Source organism: Elephas maximus, chromosome 1 (assembly GCF_024166365.1).
Source record: "Elephas maximus indicus isolate mEleMax1 chromosome 1, mEleMax1 primary haplotype, whole genome shotgun sequence".
Taxonomy (NCBI): domain Eukaryota; kingdom Metazoa; phylum Chordata; class Mammalia; order Proboscidea; family Elephantidae; genus Elephas; species Elephas maximus.
In genome coordinates, this window is record NC_064819.1 from 99,239,545 (window position 1) to 99,259,668 (window position 20,124).

The 20,124-nt window shown below is 40.6% G+C and overlaps 1 protein-coding gene across 4 annotated transcripts in view; it reads right to left on the minus strand.

The window, feature by feature from the left end:
- Window positions 1-213: 213 nt before the first annotated feature.
- Window positions 214-20,124, minus strand: part of FKBP5 (FKBP prolyl isomerase 5) — a 119,859-nt gene continuing 99,948 nt past the window's right edge. For 3 of the 4 annotated variants that reach the window (XM_049891742.1, XM_049891800.1, XM_049891860.1), the window contains exons 8-11: window positions 17,961-18,044; window positions 11,472-11,657; window positions 6,782-7,021; window positions 214-5,981 (exon numbers count right to left, since the gene is read on the minus strand). In XM_049891742.1, coding sequence (XP_049747699.1) covers window positions 5,874-5,981; window positions 6,782-7,021; window positions 11,472-11,657; window positions 17,961-18,044 — 618 coding nt within the window. In that variant the 3' untranslated portion in view covers window positions 214-5,873. Of the gene's footprint in view, window positions 5,982-6,781; window positions 7,022-11,471; window positions 11,658-17,960; window positions 18,045-20,124 lie in introns of those variants that run through there. The other variant, XM_049891930.1, reaches the window with a different exon arrangement.

Sequence of the window (20,124 nt, forward strand, 5' to 3'; positions counted from 1 at the left end):
GATGGTGAGGAGTAAAGGAATGAAGGAGTTCCCATGCCTTTCAGTGGGGGGATGGGAGCACATGATTTTAGAAACCACTCTAAGTGTTCAGGCTGTAGGAAGACTGGTATCAACAGAGACCTACAGTACACACGTGGGCTTAAGTTTCTGGACTGTGGAAAAAGATCTGGAGTCTTCAGTATGGAAACATGGTTATGCAGATTTGATACAAAGTCATAGATAACTTAGTAGGTAGGACTAGAGTGACTAGAATTAATCATCGTATCCTCAAATACTGCTATGGGGTGAACTGTGTCCCCCAAGAATGCCAACTTAGCTAGGCCATGATTCCTAGTGTTGTGTGATTAGCCACCATTTTGTCATCTGATATGATTTTCCTGTGTTGTAAATCCTGCCTCTATGATGTTAAGGAGGCAGAATTACAGGCAGTTATGTTAATGAGGCAGGATTCAATCTAAAGATCAGGTTGTGTCTAAAGTCAATCTCTTCTGAGACATAAAAGAGAATCTAGCAGAGACAGGGGGACCTCGTACCACCAAGAAAGCAATGCCCAGAGCAGAGCACATCCTTTGGACCTAGGGTTCCTGCACTGAGAAGTTCCTGGACCAAGAAAAGATTGATGATAAGGACCTTCTTCCAGAGCCAACAGAGAGAGAAAGCTTTCCCCTGGAGCTGACTCCCTGAATTTGAACATCTAGCCTACTAGACTGTGAGAGAATAAATTTCTCTTTATTAAAGCCATCCACTTGTGGTAATTTTGTTATAGCCCCAGCAGTAGATAACTAAGACATTAACCATTAACTTCCTGTTCTCACTTTCCCTCTTTGGTCAGAAACTTTAAGGAGATAACTGCAGGCCAAATCGTAAGGCTGACAGCAAGGTGAAGAATCCCTGGTGACACAATGGTTAAGCACTCAGCTGCTAAGCAAAAGAAATGTCAGCGGTTCAAACCCAGCAGCTGCTCTGCAGGAGAAAAGACCTGGAGATCTGCTCCTGTAAAGATTTACAGCCTTGAAAACATTTGCTGCAGTTCTACTCTGTCCTATAGGGTCGCTGTGAATCTGAGTTGACTCGACAGCACACATCACAGCAAGGCGTTACCTTATGAAAACTCATTATCCCAAAGAAGACACAGGTTGGAAGTATTTAACATGTCAGGAAAGGCTTAGAGACTATGGCCTATGTTGTCAGCTAAGCCAAATTGGAAATATGTGCCTCAGAATTCCTTCGGAAGGTGGAAATGCAGCAGCCACCTTCTTTTTGTATTTGGAAGGTGAGTGGAAAGAGGACTTAAGTGCCTGGCATCTAGCGAGTACTCAGCAAATGGAAGCTGTGACCAGTTTTCATCTGCTGCTGCAGGGCATTGTCCTCTGCATTGTCTGCAGCAGCTCATACCTACCCTACCCTTGTCGATGCCTGGCTGGTGGGCACAGATCACTAAGGATTTCACTACTTGCCCTTGAGCTTATGTTAGGAAAAAAGTGGCATCCCTTCAGGCATGGGTATCCAAGTGTGTGCTCAAACTGGCAGAGTGCAGAGGAAAACCTTTTCTTTTTTCTTGCTCTAATCAGGATTCCACGGTGATGGGTGGTGAGGAGTTATAAAGGACCTGAAAAGACAAGAACCCCAAACACAGAAGTTTCTTTACCCAGCGCATGCTTTAAAAAACAAATCCACTACCTGTCCTTATTACACTTGGGTGAATTTCCCACATTAGCTCAATTCCAAAGTAGAATAAGAGGCCTGTGGCTCTGCTGTCATTTCAATTCTACCAAATGCTTGGAGATTTTAAGGAACTACCAACATCTCAATCCGTATGTCAAGAGAATCATGCCTCAGACTAGGAAAAAACAAAAATGAAAAACTATGTTGGAATTGTGTATGGGCTCGGGACACTGGATGACCATGGGCTGGCTGCCTCCCCTTCCTGGGTCCCCTCACTTGCGGCTGACACAGAACCCCTGCATTCTGGGCTATGCTGGAGTTGTTCCATCAGGAGGCAGAAGTCAGCTGCAACAGAAGGCTGTCAAAGGCCTTGGGAGTTACTTTCAGTGACACCCTTTCTTGTAATGCATTATTAGGGTCACACATGTAGATTATGCACAATTACGGGTCAACAGAAAATTATGCAAGTAGCAGTGTCAGGATGACAGTGTCTTCTTTTCATACATCCCTCCTACCTCCCACAGAAATCCTCTATGTCAGACATGTAAGAGCGGAAATCTGAAGAGTAACACTGAAGGTCCCAGAAGCTTTTTCCAACCATTAGAGGATGCCCTTATATGCACACTTGTCAGTCACTGCTATTCAAATGCCTAAGCAGCCAGGAGATAGAAAAAAGGTCCAGCTAGGTAGGGGAGTTCAGAGTTCTGGGATTTTGACAAACCAGCTCAAGTTCAACGCATTTTGTCACCAGTGGTGGTGACAGTCTCCCCGGGTTGGGTTAGGGTTAGGGTTCCAAAGCACCACACCAAAGAAGGGAGTTCAAAGTGCTGCCAGAAAAACAAAAAAACGAAACAAAAAATCAAGAACAAGCCCAAGAAGCACAGGCAAAGCTCTTGGCAGTGCTCCTTGTCCTTGAACGCGGTGCAGGCTGCCTCTGGATTACTGACATCACGAATTGACAGCTAGAAAATTTTCCCTTGCTCATCCTCCAGGTCCCTTGTATAACCACTATGTGTTTAGAAAAAATATGCAAATAAAGGAAATTATTTCATTGCCAAATAATTTAAGGAGGGAAGAGTTTAATTCAAATGCAGAGATGAAGCAACGAACTCTGAGACCAAAGGGGGCTTTGAACCTGTGTCAACCAGTCTGTAAGGCCTCAGTGGTAAAACAAAAAGGAAAACCAGACCTGCTGCCTTCTAGTCGATTCCAACTCATAGCAAGCTTATAGGACAGCGTAGAACTGTCCCATAGGGTTTCCAACGAGCAGCTGGTGGATTCGAACTGCCAATCTTTTGATTAGCAGCCGAACTCTTAACCAATGCACCACTGGGGTCCTTCCTCTTTTTTGGTTAGGCCCTGGTAAAGGAGTTTCCCTTGAGCACTATTTCAAAATGGTTACTTTTTTCCCCTCCCATTTGTGAAAGGCCCGCACCCTCCCAGCACCTCACACCTTGCCTTTGCAGTGTCAATTAGGATTGAAGTGTAGGAGGCATCATCTCCTTAGGCCTTCGGAGTCTATTACCAGTGAGTATCTGATGAAATATGCTACTTAAGAAAGGACACTTAACATAGAACATTGCCTCAAATATGCTTATTTATATGCTAATTCACATATTTACTAAAGGGCACAAAAAAAAAAACTGAACCTACCTTAAAATCAGTTTAAAAGGTAGAGTTATCCACCAGCTAATAAAAAAAACAAAATCTTATTTTCCCAATTATTTGGTTCATTTTAACAAGGATGCATAATTCCCCTGCCTCTACCCCAATAGTGATTTCAGGTTGTATATTAAAGAGCATGAAAATATTGTCTCTTTCCAATTTTTCTGATGTCTCATTTCTTCAACTTTGCCCCACCACAGCTTTCCAACCAAAACAACTTTCCCTGAAGGCTATTTAAGCAAAACAAAGAACAATGGGAAATCACCTTTTTTTTTCCAATTTATTTAGGGGACACAAAAAAGTACATCTAAATGATGGTTTAAAAAACAAAAGAATTTGTTTTTAATTCATCATATGCTGACTCCTCACTCTGTGTGCAGTCTAAAAAGACGGTTCAAAGGTATCAGCGATTTCTCCACAAACTGTTTTAAGATTATTGAATTTGATACAAGAATATGTGAACTTGCTTTTTCTTGAGTGGTGATGGGCACATCTTAATCACCTGCTGAGAGCCACTCACACACTTTCTCCCCCAACTCCCTCCCTCCTCCACAGTCTTACCCAGGCCCCTCTTCTGACCCATAACACACACTTGGGAGACAGCTAGCTGCGATACTCTGATTTTTGGAATAGTATTTTTATCTGTTACCTGCTAAAAGCTAACCGGCCTTTTGGGGATCAAATCTCACTCTTGGCCTCCTTGGAATCATGCTCTAGTCAACAGAGCTACAAATATCAAACAGTTAAGAAAATAAGCAAAATCAATTTTTGCTTTTCGTATTTCTTAGGTAAGATTGGGACTTTATAAGAAATAGTTCACAAAAGAGACAAAAGCATAAATTGGAAACTAGAGGGGTTTTAGTTACAATGAAAGGAAAAAACTCAAAACTTAATTCCATTTGTTCATGGAGAAAAAAACTGGTATAAAAGGAAACAACTTCATCTTTAGGTTTTAAGGTGTGTCCTAACCTAACAATGAAAGCGTTTGGTTAAAACCACCAGAAAAATAAAAAAATAATCTAAAACATAACTGCCAGTGTTCCTTTAAGGTTTAGAAAACTGAGATGTCCCAGGTTTAAGTGAACCGTTCCATGGGTTACCAAATGCAGTCCCATGAGCATTTCTTAGGCTGTGGAAACGGAAAGCCATGCTCAATCTCATTTACCCGTAAGGACTAAAATTCAGCTACACGTACATATTTAAGACTTGCCCTAATTCAATGCCCAAGTACTGGAGATTTGGGTTAGATGTACCTGCATGGGAAACTGTTTTCCATCCTTCTTTCCACAACTTACACCAGAACAAAGAAGCTATCAGCGCAGGGGCAAAAGCAACTGCGTGTCAAACCTGCAAGTAAAACCCTTAATGTAGAAGAGGAACTACTTTTTTCCCCGGCCCCACAGATTCTGTTTTTAAAAATTAAACTACTTAGTAAGAAGTCAATGTTTTTGGCATGATATAGGAGTGTAAATGAAGTTCCATAAACCAGTATATATATGTCTATGTGCCAGTAATTTAAAAAAGAAGACAAAAAAGCTGCATCAATCCTAAATGGATATGTAAATAAATCCACTCCAGGTCTCAGATATTATAAGAACAAGTCTGAAGTTCTTAGTAACAAAAATTAGAATGGAAACAAGAAACTGAACAGTAGCAATGCAAGCAGGCAGGACTGTACTCATTATTTAAAAGGAATAGAGAAGGGGGGAAAGCACAATTCTAATTGCTACTTTCACATTTCAGCAACTCAGAACCTCATACAAAACAGGGAAAGCCAATCCAGAAACACCCGTCTGCTCACTATCATTGCAGAAGTGCTTTGGGAATGACAGAATTCCTCCCCGAGGGACAAGCGGGGCCTGGTAGAAACCCACTTCACAAGGAGGCTGTGCTAACGAGGGGGGTTAGGAGGAGGTTAAGGCAGCGAGCGAGTGGCCTCTGCAGTTCTGGCTTCCAAGTCTGTGACACCACTGTGTACCTGAGGGGAGATCGGACCCTTTACTGTGGATTCTGTTGGTTAAAAATGCAACAGGTTGCATTTGTAGCACTTCACTCATTTAAAAAACAAAGCCTCACCCCCCTTCCCCCACCCCACCCAACTACAGTAAAGGAGAAATTCATTGAGCATTTTTTTTTTTTTTTTCAGGTTTCGGCAGTGCTATTAAAGTTCAATCAAATGCAATCAAATGTAAAACACAACAGACAGCCCCAACTTATGATTATCTCGAGGGACCCTGAACTGGATACTGAAAGTTGACAAACTGAAATGAGCCGGACTTGGTCTGTTGGTTCACTCTCTCCACACCAACAGTCATTTCCATGTTTTGCGCCACCTAGAGTGGTCCCATGCCACCCCTCGATGAGTGCACTGGGCAGCAGCAGGGTGGTTGTTTTGGGGAAGCTACTGGTTTTGCCATTTGCTTCCAGAATCACATAGACTATAACAAACTTTACATTAAACACTGCTTAGTCCTGAGTTGGGTGAAAGCCTATTGAGGAGGGGGCTGAGTTCATTAGGCCTCTCTTCCCTCCTTAGCGTGGGGTCATACACGGCCTTCAGGTTTCTCTTCTTCCATCACTTGACCTTCTGTTCCTTTTTCATCGGTGACTCCTTCTAAAGTTTTCTTGCCCATTGCTTTACTGGCTTCTTCCTGAAGATGGAATAAGAAATTGAGAGGGTTAAAGATGAAAGAAGTGAGATGTTCAATTAACTTCTGGCTCCTCCAAACTGTTTATCAAGTACAAGAGAGTGCATTAAAAAATAAAATAAAAACACAAGAGAGTGCATTACAATAACTTTATCTAGGTTTGTCCATTTGGGTAAGCCAGGGCTGTGCTCCCAATAGTGACAGTGGGAGCTTTCACTTTTCCCTAGTTAAAATGACTGTCTTGCTGCTGTTTAACAGTCAAGTCCACGTGACAAAGGGGGTTGGGGAGTTGAGGAAGCACTCAGGACCAGGCTACAACCATGCCGCAAGGGGAGGCTGACCTCTCTCTACGCAGACCTTTCCTATCACATTTGCCAGGCTGGCCCCAGAACCTCAAGGCAGAGGGCATGATGATGGGGCTTCCATATAATAGACCATTTCCTGGGAAAATCAGAAGTCTCAACAAGGAGGTATTAGTTTGGGGGGTGGGGGTGGTGTATGAAATGCATTTATGATTTTTTAAAATGACAAAAGCTTTAGTACTTCTTTAGGGACTTTATTTTCTTCATCTCTCGCATGGACATGCCAAGGCCTCACAAGTATGTGCCCTTGATGAGTGGAAACAGCTGTATTAAACCTCTGAATCCAAACCGGCTTCATATCACAAGTCATTTTCCCTGTTCTGGTGTTTCTAGGGTTGTCCACCTGTCCCCCTGCCCTACCCTTAACCTTCTTAGAACAAAAAATCAAAGGGGGAAGGTCAGTTACTGATCTACCGGAAGGCAGGTGGCTCCTGCACATACCTTTGCATCCTGCTCTGCAAACTTCTTGAACATGTTGGCATATATCCGGCGGTCCCGCTCATTGTGCTCCTTAGCCTTCTTCCGGCACGTGGAAATCTGCAGCTTTGCAGCCTTATTCTGGGGATTCACTTCCAACACCTTCTCAAAGTCACCCTTGGCTGACTCGAACTCATTCATAAGCAGCTGGGCTTCACCCCTCCTGTACAAGCCCTTCTCATTGGCACTGTCCAGTCCAAGGGCCTATGAATAGATGGTCTACATTTTAGGAAGATAGAATGTAACTCTTCTTATCTTTCTAAATAACTTATCAAAACTCTTTGGCCAAGGGAGTTAGAAGAGGCATACTGAAAAGACAGTGTACAAAATAATTATATACTACTTACCAAAATACAAAAAAAAAAAAAAACTCCCCAAATTAATTTCTGTATTTAATGCAATTCTTATAAAGACTCCCAAGAGGACCTGGGAAGGAGGCTCCTGCGAAGTACATTTGAAAGTTTATCAGAACCAGCAAATGCCCAAGGATGGCTGAGAAAATTTTGCAGGGAAAAAATAAAAAAGGAAAATAACGAGAAGAGACTAGTCCTATCAGAGGAAAAAACACACTATAAAACTACTGAAATTAAAACAGTTCAGTTGCTGGCACATGGAAACAGGTCATTGGAACAGAACAAAGATTTTAGAAACAGTCACAAACGTGTATAAACAAATTTAGTAACGACAAAGGTAATACAAGTCAGTGGGGAAAGGATTAACTTTGCAATAAATGGGGTCGAGATGGTGGCTACTAACATAGAAAATAAAAGAGTTAAACATCTACTTTATATCATAACAACAAAAATAAATTTTCAACCAATTATGTGGAGAAGGACATCATGCTCGGTAAAGTACAGGGTCAGCAGAAAAGAGGAAGACCCTCAACAATGTGGACTGATACACTGGCTGCAACAATGGGCTTAAGCATAACAACGATTGTCAGGCTGGTGCAGGACCGGGCACTGTTTCGTTCTGTTGTGCATAGGATCGCTATGAGTCGGAACCGACTTGACAGTACGTAACAACAACAACGACATAGTCATATGTAAAAGAACTCATAAAATACAACAGGGTTATTTTTATAATCTTATAGTAGGGTCACTACAAACTGGAATCAACTTAATGGCACACAACAACATGATAGGGAAGATCTTTCTAAATAGAAAGGAGAGGACAGTTCTAACTACATAAATGTTAAAGCTTTCTTAACAGAGAAAGATACCATCAATAAAGTTAAAAGACAAATGAGAACAGGCTCCCTATCTGTCAGACAAAGGGTTGATAAGGACTATGTCAATCAACAGAAAAGAGACAAAGAATCTAGTCAAAGGATGTGAAAGGGCAATTTAGAGAAGAAATATAAATGGCTAGTAAATAACAAAAAGATGTGCAGCTTCACTAGCGACCAAGAAGTAAAAATGGAAATCAGGAATTTTTTTTCCCAACAACAATGACAAAAAAGGAAAAGCACTAACAATACTCAAGGATAACATTTTATGTATTTAAATTGAAAATGTTCATGCCTTTTGACCCAATATTTCCACTTCTAGGAATTTATCCCATAGAAACGATCTCACAGGTGTGCAAGAGAGATGCTGTATAATCAAAAACCGGGAAATGTACCAAAGTGGATGATAGCTGCATACAAGGGGTGCTATATAGCTGTTAAAGAGAATGAGGGGGTGCTATATGGGCTGATGAGATGCAGAAAGATGTCCTTGTTTTCTAAAACTATACATCTCAATTTAAACCTATATATATTCTCATCTAAAAAATATATTCACATATGTGCTATTATATGTATGGAAAAAACAGAAGGAATGTGAATGTGTATATGAAGTGATGACTGCGGGCTTAGGAGAGAGGGCCAACAAAATTTTGAGTGGACTTTCACTTTTTTGTGTATTTCTGTAATGTGTGAGTTTTAAATAATTTTATATTACTTTCATAATACTGTTGTTGTTAGGCGCTGTACTTTGAGTTGGTTCTGACTCATAGCGGCCCTATGTACAACAGAACAAAACGCTGCCTGGTCCTGCACCGTCTTCACAATGGTCATTAGTTTGAGCCCACTGTTGCAACCACTGTGTTAATTCATCCCATCGAGGATATTCCTCTTTTTCACTCATCTTCTTACTTTATGAAGCATGATGTCCTTCTCCAGGAACTGGTCCCTCCTGATAACATTTCCAAAGTAGTGAGACACAGTCTTGCCGTCTTGGCTTCTGAAGAGCATTCTAGCTGTGTTTCTTCCAAGACAGATTTGTTCCTTCTTCTGACAGTCCGTTGTATATTCAATTTTCCTCGCCAACACCACATTCAAAGGCATCAGTTCTTCCGTGGTTTTCCTTATTCATTGTCCAGCTTTTGCATGCATATGAGGCGACTAAAAACACCATTGCTTGATCAGGCATGCTTTTTTTTTTTTAGTCCTCAAAGTGATATCTTTGCTTTTTAATACTTAAAAGAGGTCTTTTGCAGCAGACATCCCTAATGCAATATATTGTTTGATTTCTTGACTGCTGCTTCCATGGGCGTTGATTATGGGTCTAAGTAAAACGAAATCCTTGACAACTTCAACCTTTTCTCATTTATCGTGATGTTGCTTATTGGTCCAGTTGTGAGGATTTTTGTTTTATGTTCAGGTGTAATGCATACTGTAGACTGTAGTCTTTGATCTTCATCAGTTAAGTGCTTCAAGTCCTCTTCACTTACAGCAAGGATATTTGTGTCATCTGCATATCGCAGGCTATTAATGAGTCTTCCTCCAATCTTGATGCCGTGTTCTTCCTTATACAGTCCAGCTTCTCGCATTATCTGCGCAGCATAAAGATTGAATAAGTACGGTGAAAGGATACAACCCTGATGTACATTTTTCATGATTTTAAACCATGCAGTATCCCTTTGTTCTGTTGGAAAAACTGCCTCTTGGTCTATGTACAGGTTCTGCATGTGCACAATTAAGTGTTCTGGAATTCCCATTCTTCGCAGTGTTATCCATAATTTTGGCTAACACAGTCAAATGCCTTTGTGTAGTCAATAAAACACAGGTAAACATCTTTCTGGTTCATGAGCACTTTATGGGCACAAATATGCATCTCTTCCAGTTGGCTGACCAGGTAGCTTCTTTCAAACTTCTTGGCATTGAAGAGTGAGCACTTCCGGCGTTGCGTCTGTTTCTTAAAACACTTCAACTGGTATTCCGTCAATTCCTAGAGCCTTGTTTTTTGCAAATGCCTTCAGTACTATCGGTTCTTGATCATAGCTACCTCCTGAAATGGTTGAGTCAGGAGCCCTGGTGACACAGTGGTTAAAGCATTCGGTTGCCAGCCGAAAGGTCAGCAGTTCAAACCCGCCAGCCGCTCTGCAGGAGAAAGATGTGACTGTCTGCTTCCATAAAGATTTACAAGCTTGGAAGCCCTATGGGCAGTTCTACTGTGTTCCATAGCGTCACTATGAGTCAGAATTAACTCGATGACAGTGAGTTTTTGGTTTGAAATCGCTGAATGTCAACCAATTCTTTTTGATAGGGTGACTCTGTATATTCTTCCCATCTTCTTTTGATGCACCCATAGAATCCTTCAATATTGCAACTCAAGGCTTGAATTTTTTCTTCAGTTGTTTTTTCAGCTTGAGAAATGCTGAGCCTGTTCTGCCCTTTTGGTTTTCTAACTCCAGGTCTCTGTACACTTTATTACAGAACTTTACTTCTTGTGCCGCTCTTTGAGATCTTCTGTTCAGCTCTTTGACTTCATCATTTCTTACTTTTGCTTTAGCTACCCTACACTCAAGAACATGTTTCAGAGCAATAATAATAAAGAAGCATAAAATTTTAAAAAGGTAATTAACAATAACATCCCTTTCTCAGGCAAAATTCAAAAAGAATCTTACAAAGAATGTAAGAAACAGAATGGCTTCTTCCTTTTCTTATCCTTTCATGTCTATCTTTAAGATGTATCTAATTATTAGATTTTACTCATAATGTAATATACACTGCTCACCCTGAGACCAAACACCTAAAATACTTGTCAGCATCTGCTGGTATACAGAAATACCAGAGTAGTACATATAATAAACCATTGTCCTGGAGACATACAAAAGTACTAAAAGACCAGTAACAGTATTAATAATACATTTGTGAATAGGGAGCAGGCTACTGATGCTTCATGGGCCTTTATTTACATGTACTCTTAATCAGTGAATAAATATGACTATAATAAAAAATGACCTGTATATACCCTTTGTGTAAACAGTTGCAGCCTATTAAAGTCCTGAAAGGCTTAAGTTAAATCTATTCTTATTAATCTGAACCTGAGGAGTTAAGTGTCTCATCTGATACCAAATGTCACAGGTTTAAGGAAGGCTAAAGATAAGAACAGTTAACTCTAAGAACAGTTTAACTCTATCAAAATTTTCATTCATAATGGATCATTACAAATAGTGTAGGCATCAGAAAAGTCTGACTATAAACAAAATCTTTTTAAAAAAAAATTCCCATTTTGTATTGAGAAACGATCCCCAAACATAGAAATAAAGCAGAGGAAAATAAAAAACTGTCCAACCTTTGGTTGAGAAGCAGCAAGAGATGACTACGTGTGGGGACGGGGAGAGGGCTCTGGAATCTCTAGCGCCCATCGCCCAGGAGGCTCTTTACCTTATCGCAGCATTCCACAGCTTTGGGGTACTCTCTAAGCTTCAGGTAGCACATGGCCAGGTTCAGAAAGGCAGCGAGCAGAAACGACTCAGAAGCTTTCGATTCTTTTTCGGATAAACCATACTCCATCTCTAGCCAGGACACTATCTTTCCATACTGAATCACCGCCTGCATGTACTTGCCTCCCTAGGATAAAAACACAAACATTTATTTGTTGTACTAGACTCTGTAGGGGAACAAAAGAAGTATAAGTCACAGCCTTCCCTCAGAAAACCAAGTCCTCAGAATAAAACAATCCCCTCCTTCTACCATGGTGCTTGATCATTTCTTTCTGCTCTCCAGAGGTGGCCATGCAGGCACCTTTTCCCATTCTTTTTTGAAGTCCCAGTGACCTACAAGCTGGATCAGGACGTGCACTATATATAATGTTGTTTGCTCGCATTTACCATTCCATCCTTTTCAGATGGGCAGTTCTTTCAGCAGAAGGGAATCAAGGCTTTTGGGCTACATTTTTGGTGCTAACATTTATCATTCTTTCAAAAGAATGGTAAGCAGTTTATTACGTCACCAGTTTACTTGAAGGGGAAGTTACTTTTCTTTGAATGGTAACTAGTAGATGACTCTCTTTTCTCCTGACATTCAGCACTGCATTCTGGCAAGTGCCAGTTTGAAACACAGAAACACCATAGTTACCTAAGCCAGAAGTTGGTAAACTTTTTCTGTAAAGGGGCACATAATACATATTTTAGGCTTTGGTGGCCAAACAGTCTCTGTTGTAACCACTCAACTTCATCGTTTGTGGCACAAGAAAAACTACAGAGAACAGATAAATGAATGGGTGTGCCTGTGTTCCAGTAAAACTTCATTTACAGAAACAGGCTGCAGGCCAAATGTGACCCACAGGCTGCAGTATGCCAACCCGTGATCTAAACTATAGGCCATGGGAATATAAATAGTTGAACAGCAGCATCTGATGTAAATAATAATTATAAAGCAACATAAATCACATAGGTATCAGTCAGCTAACTATGTGAGAAAAATCTTCCTCTGAATCATATTTTTGCTCTTTCACGTGGTTGGCGAAATTCTAAAAGCTGTGAATGATCACATGAATTACATATATGCTCTATATAAGAAATGCTTCGGCAGAGAAAATGTGTTCACTGCCATTTAAAAATGAATGAAAGACAGGAGTGATAGTTGGTAAAAACACAAATAAAATGGGAGTACAGGTAAGGGCTCTCCTTTGCAGGAGATGACCATAAACTTGAACACATAGATGACATATCTTACCAGAGGGCAGAAGAGCAGCCAGACCATTAAGACAGTAAGTTCAATGTTTGACCAATGATACTAGGATTTACCACAGTCAAAGCCATCAAAACATCTCAGGGTAGAGTTATGTCTCCCCATGTACACCCCCCATCCAATGACTTTGAGTAAGAAGAGAAAAATCAGAGATCTAAGAGAGTGTTCCTGTTGTAGAGGACCTCAAGTAGCTGGCATAAGAAATGAGCTCTTCCTGGAGAAAAGAAGCCCCAGTGTCAATATTCTGGTGATGAGGATGAGGTAGACCTGCTCCAACTGGGGGTCTGGGTCTGAATCAGGACGATGCTACCTGCCTCCTCCTACCCCACCCATCTTCTCCAATCACTTGTTTAAGTAAGGGAAGACTTACAGGGTTCACCAGTCCTTCTGCAGGAAGCCAATGCAAAAGGATTCTGAGGTGTTATGAAGGAAAAGGGCACCAGAAACGAGTTTATTACCCTTTCTGCTCAGGAATTAAAAAATAGAAACCAGGCCCTTTCATAATAAATGCTGAGATTCTTGACGAAATTTTATAATACTAATATTTTTGTCATAGCCTTAGGCCTACCACTCCTTTTTTGGGCACTACAAAAGAACAAGAACAAAGATCTTACCAATGTCAGGGTTTGGCGTTTTCTCTCTGTCACTGGTTTTTCTCCCACTGGACTTTGAGCTCTTTGAGGACAGAAAACATGTCCCTTTTGGAATATACAGGGTTTAGCACACAGAGGCCCTTAATAAAGGTCTGCTGGATAAATATTACGGTCAAAGGAATATAATTATGGAATCAAAGCAAATAAGATGCACTTTTTCTATCATTGAGATTAGATATGGAGGTGTGGGTAGAAATGAAAGGTCGTTTCATTTAGATTAGGTAAGAAAGACAACCATTTTCCCTCTCATATCTAGTTTGTTCTTCCTCCCTACTCCTTCATGTTTAATATACTTATTAAATTTTCTGACTATTTTCTAATATACTGCTTTAGGAAAAGAAAAAGAAGAGGAGGAGAGAGCACAAAGACCCAGAGCTTATCACATTATCAGTTCAGTAGGCTCTGAATGATCAGAACGGTAAGGCTATGATTTCTTAAAAAAAAAGACTTCATAATAGTTTCCTCACATGGTAGAGTATTATTACTTTTAGAAAGCTCATTCATCTATCTATTGAATATCATTTTAATCAGACAGCAACTTCCAATGAGCAAAAGTCCTTGCTTTGCAGTATTCCTGCTGCTGATGTACTAAAACAGTAATTCCCAAATAGGGATGATTTTGTTGCCCAGGGGACATTTGGCAGTGTTTGGAGAAATCTGTGGTTGTCACAATGGGGTGGGGGGAGGGTGCTACTGGTATCAAATGGGTAGGGGCTAGGGATGCTGCTAAACATCCTATGATTCACAGGACAGCCCACAACACAGAATTATCTGGCCCCAAATGTCCATAGTGTAAGGGTTGAGAAACCCTATACCAAAAGAATGAAGGAAAGAGAAAAAAGGCATTGTGGACTCTGTTCTTATGAGGTTTTTCAAACCTATTTTTTTTTAAACTAGTGTCGCAGATGACTTGTTTCTAAATCTCTTGGTTCAGCAAAGTGGTGAAAACTTAGCAAAGCTTGGTTTGTCTGAAAAGGGCTCAGTGGTTATTTTAGGGATCTTAAGAACAGGGGCTTTGGTGGTGTAGTGGTTAAGTTCTATGCTAACTGAAAGGTGGATGGTTTGAACTCACCAGCTGCTCCACAGGTGAAAGATGTGGTAGTCTGCTCCTATAAAGATTTACAGCCTTGGGAACCCTATGGAGCAGTTCTACTCTGTCCTACAGGGTCATTATGAGTTGGAAACCACTCAGCAACGGCTTAGGGGTAAGAACAGAATGCTTTCTGCCGACGACCACAAGGTGGCGCAAAAACTCCATATCATGAAGGAAAGCTCAGCAGTGTCCTCAGCCTTCCTCCAAGTCAGAAAAGCAAAGCACCAAGGAGTTGTGACAACGAATGCTCTTGTCCTGCAAAATACTGTCAGCTATGACGGCAAAACCCTCATCTGCCTGACTGGCTCACACAATGTCTGGCATAATATCATGTTCTTATCTGTGCTTAGTAATTATTTTCACAGCCAAACCAAGAGTCCTTTCCTACTTTTCTTGTTAGTGTTTAGAGGTTGAAATGAGGATTTTACAGTCTAAAGAGCAAAATCATTCCCATTCAAAAAAAAAAAAGTATAATTCAGCACCACTGAGAGGAGAGATAAGGAGCCCTGGTGGCACAATGGTTAAAGTGCTCTGCTGCTAACCAAAAGGTTGGAGGTTCAAACCCCTCAGCAACAGGAGAAAAGACCAAGTGATCTGCTCCTGGGAAACCCTATGGGCGCCTCTACTCTGTCCTGTAGGGTTGCTATGAGCTGGAATCCATTTGGTGGCAAACACCAACAACAAGGGCAGAGATCTACCCACTTAGGTGTAAACCACACTGTCAGGTCAAAGGAAATGGAGCTCCAATGTGCTGCTGGCATAAAACATAGATTTGCACTTCCCCCTTCCCCCCACCCACACATCTGGACTCTGCATGTGTTCAAGGTGCCAAGTCAAACACCCTGGAAAGATGAGGCCCGGGAGGGCCCTGTGGCAGATAGAAACCTGCCCTGAAATTTAAAAAGGGAATGTGTTCGGGAACTACCTACCTACCATTTTGAAAAATCTTACAGTGGAAACTAAGATCAGTGCTGGGATCTTTTACCTATAGTTATGAAGGTGCCCCCAGGGGAGTTTTTAATAGTACAAAATGTTCAGAGACATTCTGGGAGAAAAGTTTTAGATCAGTGGTTTTGAACTTTTCATTAATTTTTCCCCAATGGACTGAAGTTTTGAAAGATTTTGTCTATCAAATTACATGTTAAAAATAATTTGCTCCATAAGTATGACTGCTAACCTAGATTTTATCCAAAGGTCAGTAATTTTTAGAAGGTTCCTAATATTATGAAATACGCAAATCAGTGTTGCAGTTGTGAGGCTAACAAGCAATAAAGTTAAGTAATTGTACAGACACTTACACACTGCCTTCCATTGCTAATCACCTAATTCTGGCCATCTCTCTGTACATATCCAGGACACAGTTCTATGACACACGGCTTCGTGACATTATTTCATTACCAGTAATGTTCTCCGGAGTTCTTCATCTTCAGCAACCAATAGGAGCTTCTGAATAGGTCAGCTTCCTTACTACACGGAGTTGATAATAATTCTAGTCAAATGCCAAAAGCTTCAAACCCCCCAAATTGTTAATATTCTATGTAGCAGTTTTGGGAAATATATATAGGTAAAGATGAATAGAGGAAACACAATTCATGACTTAAGGTGTTATGGGATTTTACAAAACATTTTCATTTTATTGTAACGTCCAAACTAAAAAACCAAATCCGTTGCTGTTGAGTCGATTTCAACTCATAGCAACCCTATAGGACAGAGTAGAACTGCCCCATAGTTTCCAAGAAGCACCTGATAGATTTGAACTGCCAGCCTTTGGTCAGCAGCCGTAGCTCTTAACCACTACGTCACCAGGTTTTCCTACTGTAGTGTACACATGGGTATACAACACAACCCACTTGGAATCTTAATTGAAAAGAAGTATCTTTTTTTTTTTTATCCAGTATACCTCCACTAGAATTAAGTCAAACTTACTCTCAAGAGTTTGGAAACCAACAGAATTGTAGGGCTGGAAAGAAATCTGGGGATCATCTAGTCTAACTCCCTTCACTTTTCACATGAAAAAATAACCTCTTTGGACTTTAAATCATTTGGAAAGCCACAGAACCCAGTTTCCCAATCAGAGCTCATTCTATCACACCCCAGTGCTTTCTGGTGAGCCATACATTATTTTAGTGGCTACAATAAAAACCAAAAAACCTCTTGCTGTCAAGCCAATTGCGACTCATGGGGACCCTATAATAAGTAACTATAAATAAATAAATATATTATCTACATCAATGGATTTCAAACTTACTTGACCTTGCCCACAGTAAGCAATACTAAATTTAAATCACCATCCACTACCCATTCACACACAACTGAACAAACAGAAGTTTTATGAAGTCAAACTTATCCTTAATATATAATACAATACACTTCCACTAAAATGATTTCAGGACCCAATAATGGGTCTCAACTCAAAGTTTCAAAAACAATAACCATACATGTTGCCCTCTGGCTGTGTTAATTTTGTGCTGATTATACTTTTTTTCCTAACGCTTTAGTTGGTTCAGCTGGGATAATGCTGCCTCCCCAACCTTCAGATAAGATGCTCCATGAGGACTTGAAGGGCATTTATACATCACTGCTTTACGCTGTTGAAAAACGTCATCTAATTTCTGATCATGAACTACCATGGGAAAAGAAAGAAAGAAACCCACCCCGACAAAGCTCTCCTCCTCTTTCTAACTCTCCTTCTCACTAAGACTTTCTGGTTCACAAAGAGAAAAATAGCACATATTTGGGGGCGGGAAGCGAAGGATACAGCACTGATAAAACTGAACAAAGTGCTATTTCTTTTTTCCTTACACATGAGGGTTTAAGATCTAAGTAGAAAATATATTCCTAGATACTACGAAAAGGGTTTCAGAGAAGCAATCTATGATGAACATTCGTGGGGGTTTTCTGAGGATTCCTGACAAAAGCACGTATGGCAGGGATCATCCTGGCCATTAGAAGAAACTAATACTCTCCTCCTCTTGTCAGGTTCTTTTGAAATTGGGCATGTTCTCTTTTCTTTTGTCATGTGTCTTGGTGATTTCACCAAGACAGTGTGCAAAGAAAAATGATGTGAAACTTATCCCAGTGAATTCTATTACTTGCTAATAATTATTCTATTCATTCTTTCACTCCACAAGTACTTGTACCGACTATGTGCCAAGCAAGACACTATAGGCCTTGAATGATATAGTGATGGGTGGTCTGCCTTTAATGGAAGGTTACAATCTAGAGTAGAATATGTAAGAGGTATTTGTGTTTTTAGTCACATTTATTCATTCTTTCCCATCATCTCTTATACTGAGATGACAGACTTGTAAAAATTCAGGCTCATTCTTACCAAGGAGGGTATTGATAGAATTCAGAGTAGGGAAAATCAGCACAATTCATTGACACTTGAGTAAATTTTCTGAGATGGAAAGGACTGTACAGGGACTAACACACCTTGAAGTACACGGTTCCCTTCTCTTTGACAATGGCAGCCTGCTCCAATTTTTCTTTGGTATCCATCTCCCAGGATTCTTTGGCCTGTGTGTAAATTTGTGACAATGGTTAGCTGAACAGAGAAGGAAAAGCATCAGCTGATGTCCTTAAGAACAAACAGTAGCTACATTTAGAAAATAACCCCACCTCAAAACACGTTGGCTTTTCAAATTATGTGCCACTGCTAATTCACTGATAGGCTAGTGTTCTTTATATTGTTTCAAGAACTCATTTTCCGTGATAACAAAGCTATTGCCAAAGTGAGAGGAGCAGGCAAAACTATAGTAAGGAACATAAACGGTTGAGAATTGTTGAAGAGTGTGTCCTCAGAATTACAAGGTAAGGCCATATAATGAAAGCTCCCAGAATCCAGTGCCGTTGAGTCGATTACGACTTATAGCGACCCCTCTTATTTTCCTCTTGCAAGTCTCTCCACTAAGCTACTATTGTAGTTTTACCAAGCTGTGTCTCTCAAGCCTCAGTTTTTTAACTCTAAAATGGGAACACTATTTTAGTCAAGTTACAGTTGTATTTTCATACAGAATTTTCAAAATGCTAGGTCATGAGGTTGTCTTCCCACCCCCGAAACAACCTGATATACCAAGGCCTCCTAACTGTACTAATTTGCAGATGTCTATGTGGGGAATTTCAAGTAAAATATAATTAGCAGGGTAAAGCTGATACAGAAACACCAATTTAGGGCCATTGATAAATGATTTCATTATCACCTGCTAGTTTCTGTTTTGTGTATCATTAGTCTCTACCATTATAGATACAAATCCAGAGGCAACTACACTTTCCATATGACCAGCTGGATTCAGAAGGATCAGAGTCAGCAGAACAATCTGGGATCCTTTAAAAAGTGACAATGGGCGTGGCCAGTGCTATTTACTGTCTATGGATTATGAAGTTTAAGTGGGCAACTAAAATTCTTTCTATTCAAAAGGTATATAGTGGTGTACTTCTGTGTCAGAGCCTTTTCTTCCTTCATCCTTCCATTCTTCTTTCCTTCCTTTCTTTTTCAAAGGAATAAAGAGAAAGTTACTAGTCTTTTTGGCAACCCCATGTTGCTCCCTAACGACTTAGCTTAATTATTTAAAAACTGAGAAACACGAACCCTTTCCATTTTTCATATTGGCTTCAATCTTCACAGAGTATAAATATATTCTTAATACTACAAGGCAGCAAATTAAATCTCATGGTCCCCAATAACATCACACACCTTCACATGGTTTCAAGTACACCAAACAGGGGTGGGATATGTTCTGAGCACGATGACAGAGAGCAGGCTCATGGCACACCACAGTGAGAATGCTCATAAATAAGCAGTGTCCACTGGCCATGGCTGGGAAGGGGCAGAGGGTTACTTTATAAAAATGGAAATAGGGAGGCCAAAGGTCTAAATAACCATATGTCAATGATTATTTTCTCTCTTCTTAACAGTAATTAAAAAAAAAAAAAACTATGAGCTATGAAGACAGCATTAGAGGATCAGTGTTGAGCAAGCAGGCCTTCAGCGATGACACGTCAAGAGCATATATTTGTTTTGGGGAACATGAGGTGTGTGATTAGCAACGTCACTGTTGGGGGCAAACCCAAAGCAGTCCTTCCCTCACTTTCTTAGGTTCACAGGACAATGATTCCACTTCTGAGTCTAATAAAATATAAATGGTCATGTTTCCAGTCAAAAGCTTAATGTACAGAAAATGGATGTAAGCACTGAGGGAATAAAAAAAGGAATGCAAAATGCAGTCCTTGGGGGGCTCCGGGAAGGTGGGGCTTTGGTGATGCAAGTGGGGATTTAGCTGAAGACGACAGCATACCTAGCTCAGGCATATGCTTTGTGCTTCTCCAGTTAAACCGCTGCTGGGAGCCTCCAGAGGTGGGCCTGAGATGGAAATATGCTCAATTAGGCATAATGTTTCTGGAACCCAAGGCAACTGGCAAACTCTGCCTTTTCTCCATTTGGACAGGTATGTAAAGACAAGGCCTAGGGCTAGCAGGTTTGTCTCTTGTGTCCTTTACACAGAGCCTGGTGGCCCGTGAGGTCTTGCATACTGGATAATAACTTGCAGCCATAGTGAAGGCCACTTCATGACTTCTATAAAGGGGACAATCCGTTCAG